We start from the raw sequence: 6,677 nt of genomic DNA, 5'->3' as shown, positions 1-6,677 counted from the left end.
ACGAACACAGCGTACAGTCGAGTCTTAATAGCTTACTTACAACTGGGCTCCTCAGGCTCTCTTCTTGGCTGCAGTGGTTATTATTATATTTACATGCTTCCAGCTCCCATTTCTGCTCGATGACAGCTTGTACTTTTCCACTCTCCTTTTTCTTCCTCCTCACACTCACAGACACATAACGTGTCGCAGTCCATTCTCCTTGCAGCATGGACTACATTGCCCACGAGGCTACATTCTTTAGAGCTATGCCTGTAGCATTCTGCCTATTAGCTTAGCACAACAACAACAACAACAACAACAAAAAGGCGCTCTCTCACCCAGGAAACATGCAGAGAGAGAGCGTCACCCTGTAACCATAGCAACCACAACGCCGCCCCGCCTGGAACAACGGCACATAACTGTCAAACAAAACCCAAACAGTCCCGACCCGCAACAATATGAAACAGGAAAGTACCACCGTGTAATCCATTTATTTCAACAAAGTAACTGTATTCTAAATACCACCGTTTTAAACGGTAACTGTAACGGAATACAGTTACTCATATTTTGTATTTTAAATACGTAACGGCGGCACATGTATTCCGTTACTCCCCAACACTGAAGCATAGTAATGGAAAGTTGACTGGAAAAGTGTCACAAGCAACAGGGATGACTGCAGCCTTAAGAGGGATGTCAAGAAAAATTAATTTAAGAACTTTGGGAAGCTTGACAAGCAGTGGACCAAGGCTGACCTTAACCCCAGAGAGAATATTTGGGATATTTTCAAGATGAGAAACACTCAACAAAAATTGAAGATTGAAGTTGAGGACCACTAAAATAAACACACATTAATGAAGCTGGTTATTTGTATATTGCAAACGGTGTTAGATTGGTCTTAAAACCTCTCCACTTTTCAAACTATAAGTCATAGTTGGGATGCTGGAGTGCGTTACAACAATTATAGGTCGAGAGTTAAGCCTGTGACAGACTGTTGAGGATGCACACTAAGATAATATATATGTAACAGAATATTACATACCATAATATAGAATATATTACACCTTTTTTAAATTATGAAAAATACCTTTTTTCACAATGTTGTAATATTTTGAGATGTACTAAGGTAGTACATGTAATAGTATTAATTGGTGTACTAAAGTTGTAATAATAAAGTAGACTAAGCACACTTTTTTCCAATAGTTCTTTATATTTATCCTACAGAGCTGTGAATTAAATGACTCACACTTAACTTACTTACGCAGTCCTTTTACAGTGCTTTTTTAGTCATACTGACCAGACCATGAAGAGTACACACACACTGTCACACAGAGCTTTTTAACACTTTTCTACTTCACAGCCTTTTTCCTGTTGAACACACTCACACACTGCTACTTTGGTTTCAGCAGCTGTGTTGCTTTCAGCCTGCATTACATGTCTAAGTTCTACTTATATTTTTAATACTACAGTTATTAATATTACAGATTGAGGTTTGTGCCTTTGTCAGCTGCTCTGTAGTCCTGTCCATGTTGGTGACTTGTCATTAGTTGGGTGTAACACTTTACTTCTTCTGTAACGCTTTACTGTAATCATTATATTACAACTTAAACATTACATTTTTTTTTAGCAATGCATTAATGTAATGGGTAACAGTACTAGGAGTCAGTAATTACTTTACAGTTACATTACTGCATTGTCTTTATTACTTTTAAGAGAACTAATGAGTAATATGCAGTAATATTACATGCCACTCCCTCCACCTCTTTCATTTAAAGGCACCTATAGCTAGAAAAACCTTACCTGACTTATTGTAAATAAGCTCACAAGCAGTCCCAAACCTCATACGTCTGTAAATGCCTGCTGCCCTACATACCTGTTTCTTCTCATTTCTGTGCCCCATCCTCGACCCCTTCTCTCTTACTCTGTTTGTCACGCTCTCTCATAGGTATCAAGGGGAATATGCAAAGGCCAATGCCAATACTCTGTCTCTGGCCCATTTTGCTTCATTTAGCTGTCATCTGAATTACAGTGTACAAAGGGCTGGCTGTGGATCAGGAGGTAGAACGGGTTGTTGGTTGGTGGTCTGCATCCTTGGGCAAGATGCTGAAACCACCAGAGTGTGAGTGCATGAATGTTAGATTAAAAGCTTGCAGAGATAGGCAAAGATATGTGTGTGTGTGGATGGGTGAATGAGGCTTCTTGTAAGATAAAGCTTGAGTATTTATATAAAGTAGAAATGTGTATATATGTACCAATCTATTTAATTATTAATAGACATTGTGCAATCACATTTGAAGCTCTGGTATTTGGTACTAAATCGAGTTTTTACTCACCTTTGTTTGAGGATTTGCTTCGTTTAATTGTTGAATTTAGGTTAAGTCGAGCCAGATAAGGAACAGGAGAAGTATAATAATGTCACGGACCCAGCTCTGGAGGACTCGGGGTCCGTGAGCAGTTTTGACTGTTGATGTTGATGTTGTTATTATTATTATTATTATTATTATTATTATTTTGGTGATGTATGTGTTTTTCTGCACTGTGCTGTGTTAGTCTGTGTCCCACTCATATGTATAGGCAGGGTATGGGTGTGTATGTCTGCGGGTGTGGCTGGAGGATGGAGCTCAGCCACCTGCAGGCCTGAGGGGTGTGGCCCTGCGGAAGGACTGGCCACACCTGAAGTTCATGCCACACCTGTTGGTGATCAGGGCTCGTCGGGGGAGCTACTTAGGAGAGAGTTGGAGCTCCCACCGGCGCGGGATCATTGAGTGATCTTACCAAGTCAGTGTGTGTTAGCTTAAGTCTGTGCTGTTCATATATGCCCGCGGAGGGTTAGTGTTGACGGCTGCGTCTCTGGTTTCCCTGCAGGAGGAGGAGTGGTCCGGAGAGGCAGCACGCACGGGGGTGCGGAAACACTACAGCGGGGAGCACGAGCACAGATATCGGAGGGAAGCACGCACACGGGGTTCGAGGAAGCAACGGGGAGTTATTGTATTTACAGCCTTTTCACTGTAAATAAAGAGCACTGTTTGCATCGCAGAGTCTGCGTTTTGGGTCCTCCTTTCCTCACATCCCCACGGTCTGCCAGCCAGACCATGACTGAATGATCCCGCCAACAACCATGGACCCAGCAAACTCAGGAGTTGCCACGGAGGACAGATCGCTCGCGCAGCTATGGGATTACTGCCGGAGCGTAATCCAGGCTGTAGACCCACACAAGAGACACCTACAGGTAGTGTTCCTTGACAATTACCTCACATCCACTACCCTCACCATGAACATTTTGGACATTAACAAGCTTAGGCAATTGGTCACTAGTTTAAGGGAGAGCTCGAGTTTTGAATTATTTGGCTTGGGTGGCCCGAGCACGGACAGTTCGGCTGCTCTCCTAGAGACTCTAGCCGCTTGGTTATTCACGCGTCGGTGGAGGGCTTTCCCGTCGATGCTCGTGGCACAATCGTTTGATCTGCCATTACAGAAGGCATGCCGCACTCTCCACCACCATTCCATTACGCCTCAACCCACTCCTGCGGTTTCAGCCCGGTCAGCTGGCAACGGACCGACAGCGCTCATTACCGCAGTGAGTAAACCAGACTCAATTGTTTCAATAATAAACCCTGTCATTGACAATCAAAACACAGATGAACAGCGGATTTCCATGCACACGGCCCCGCCTTCACGGAGGAGAAGGCGCCCTCGCAAGCAGCGTTCAACCACATCCACACTCACTCCTGTGCTGGTCGAAGACTCAGGACCAGCGGCTCTGGACGCCACAGTGAGTAAAATGGACTCTGCCGGTGTTATAAATTCCCTTCCTGTAAACATGAAAATAGAAACTGTTTGCTGTACCTCCAAAGACTCAGAAAATGTTCCCTCTGAGGCTGTAAGCTGGGAGCTAGGGAGTTCCGAGCATACAGACCCAAATGACTTTTTTGCTCAGTCTGACCGCATGGAGACGGAGGTTCTCCCCAGGGCTTCCCCAGAGGCCAAACTGGAGGTCTCAGTTGCCTCTGGACCCCTGGAATTTGTTGAGCCAGCTGTAACATTTTCATCCTCTCCACCCTTCATAATAGCCATCTCACCCTCACCTCAGCCTGCTGCCCAGCTGGTAGCTCAGTCTTCAGTCCAGTCAGCCTCTCACCTTCATCCTCAGTTGGAGGTCGATATGCCGGCTGGACCACCTCTGCCATCATTTCACCCATCTGTCCCTGCATCGCTGTCCAGTCTACCGGGAGTGGCTGCCACACTATCGTCGCCTCCGCCCTCTGCAGCCACTTCTTTACCTGAGTTCCGTCCGACTGCAGCGACCACAGTACACTGCAAAAACTCAAAATCTTACCAAGTATATTTGTCTTATTTCTAGTCAAAATTATCTCATTACACTTAAAATAAGACACAATCAGCTACAGGGCAACATTTCAGTAAGCTAAAGGAACTTGTTTCAAGACAGTGAATCTTGAAACTAGAGAAAAACTAGAGATTTTTCACTTGTTCCACTGGCAGATTTTTTCACTTAATACAAGATATTTTAGCTTAAAATAAGTGAAAAAATCTGCCAGTGGAACAAGTGAAAAATCTCTAGTTTTTCTCTAGTTTCAAGATTCACTGTCTTGAAACAAGTTCCTTTAGCTTACTGAAATGTTGCCCTGTAGCTGATTGTGTCTTATTTTAAGTGTAATGAGATAATTTTGACTAGAAATAAGACAAATATACTTGGTAAGATTTTGAGTTTTTGCAGTGTACTCTCGGCTTCGCTGTCCGCATCACCTACTCTACCTTCACCTTCCCCACCTGTGGACACCGCATCACCATCTTCGCCTCCGGATCATCCATCTGTGGCTGAAGCGCAGCCGGAGGTGCTCGCACGGCCAGCTGTGGAGCCCTGCGAGCCGGAGCAGGAGCCCGGAGAGCGGGAGGAGCTGCTGAGCGAGGCGGAGCAGGAGCTCAGAGAGCAGGAGATGCCCGCATGGCCAGCCGTGGAGCCCGGCGAGCCGGAGCAGGAACCCAGAGAGCGGGAGGAGCTGCTCAGCGAGGCGGAGCAGGAGCTCAGAGAGCGGGAGGTGCCCGCACGGCCAGCCGTGGAGCCCTGCGAGCCGGAGCAGGAGCCCGGAGAGTGGGAGGAGCAGCTCAGCGAGGCGGAGCAGGAGCTCAGAGAGCGGGAGGTGCCCGCACGGCCAGCCGTGGAGCCCTGTGAGCCGGAGCAGGAGCCCGGAGAGCGGGAGGAGCAGCTCAGCAAGGCGGAGCAGGAGCTCAGAGAGCGGGAGGTGCCCGCACGGCTCCAGCCCTGCGAGCCGGAGCAGGAGCCGGTGGAGCCGGAGCCGGAGCAGCCCTGCGAGCCGGAGCAAGAGCCCGGAGAGTGGGAGGAGGAGCTCAGCGAGCCGGTGGAGCCAGCGTCGCTGCCGGAGGAGCGGCCACCATCGAGAGAGGGGCTCGGCGGGCCGGAGGGACCCGCTCGACCAGAGCCGGAGGTCGGCGCGCAGGATGAATCTCCACGCCGTCTACGTCAGCGACCGGCGCTTCATAGGTCATGTGCCGCTCCTCGCTGTTGCTCACCGGAGCCGCGCTGTTGCCGTCGGACCCAGGGCAGACCGCCGGAGCTGTCACACGGCCGCCACTGGACCCGTGGCCGCCCGCTGGAGCTGTTGCAACGCCGTCGCCACCGGACCCGTGGCAGGCCACCGGAGCTGTTGCAACACCGTCGCCACCGGACCCATGGCCGTCCGCCGGAGCTGTTGCAACGCCGTCGCCACCGGACCCGTGGCCGTCCACCGGAGCTGTTGCAACGCCGTTGCCACCGGACCCGTGGCAGGCCACCGGACCCGTGGCCGTCCGCCGGAGCTGTTGCAACGCCGCCGCCACTGGACCCGTGGCCGTCCGCCGGAGGAGCAGCGCCGCCACTGGACCTGTGGCAGGCCGCCAGAGGAGCAGCGCCGCCACCGGACCTGTGGCAGGCCACCTGAACTGTTCCGCCGCTGCTGCCGGACCTGTGGCCGCCCGCCGGAGCTGCTGCGTTTCCATCAAGGGGCTAGAGGTAGGCCACCTGAACTGTTTTCGGCCTCTGCCTGCCCACGGCGGGTCTCGCCCATTTTGCTGCCCACCGGGTCGGCACCCAAAACTATGTTTGCTGCCAGTAGGGCTGGGGTTGGACTACTGAACTGAGTTTTTTCGTTTTTTTTTTTTTTTTTTTTTTCTTGCTTTTTAGTGGTGTTGTCGGGGAGGGTTTGGGCCCTCCGTCCTGGTCCCCCCGCCGCCCGCCCTGGGTTGGTGTTCCTGTTTTTTGCCTTTTTGTTTTGGGGTCGTCGGGAGCCGACCCTTAGAGGGGGGGTACTGTCACGGACCCAGCTCTGGAGGACTCGGGGTCCGTGAGCAGTTTTGACTGTTGATGTTGATGTTGTTATTATTATTATTATTATTATTATTATTATTATTTTGGTGATGTATGTGTTTTTCTGCACTGTGCTGTGTTAGTCTGTGTCCCACTCATATGTATAGGCAGGGTATGGGTGTGTATGTCTGCGGGTGTGGCTGGAGGATGGAGCTCAGGACTGGCCACACCTGAAGTTCATGCCACACCGGTTGGTGATCAGGGCTCGTCGGGGGAGCTACTTAGGAGAGAGTTGGAGCTCCCACCGGCGCGGGATCATTGAGTGATCTTACCAAGTCAGTGTGTGTTAGCTTAAGTCTGTGCTGTTCATATATGCCCG

At 49.9% G+C, this 6,677-nt stretch overlaps 1 protein-coding gene across 1 annotated transcript; it reads left to right on the top strand.

Annotated features, from left to right (window-relative positions):
- The first annotated feature begins 3,076 nt into the window (after positions 1-3,076).
- On the top strand, positions 3,077-6,127 carry LOC146681659 (uncharacterized). Its single transcript, XM_085448792.1, has 3 exons — positions 3,077-4,285; positions 4,695-5,441; positions 5,498-6,127. The coding sequence occupies exons 1-3, from the start codon at positions 3,077-3,079 to the stop codon at positions 6,125-6,127; spliced, it is 2,586 nt and encodes an 861-aa protein (XP_085304918.1).
- The last annotated feature ends 550 nt before the right edge of the window (positions 6,128-6,677 follow it).

The sequence above is a fragment of the Copadichromis virginalis genome, linkage group LG23, assembly GCF_057382275.1.
Source record: "Copadichromis virginalis isolate Kocher_CV1m ecotype Utaka linkage group LG23, C_Virginalis_male_GT1.1, whole genome shotgun sequence".
NCBI lineage: Eukaryota > Metazoa > Chordata > Actinopteri > Cichliformes > Cichlidae > Copadichromis > Copadichromis virginalis.
Note: the sequence above shows the minus strand (reverse complement) of the source record. Positions and strands in the feature narration are given on the sequence as shown.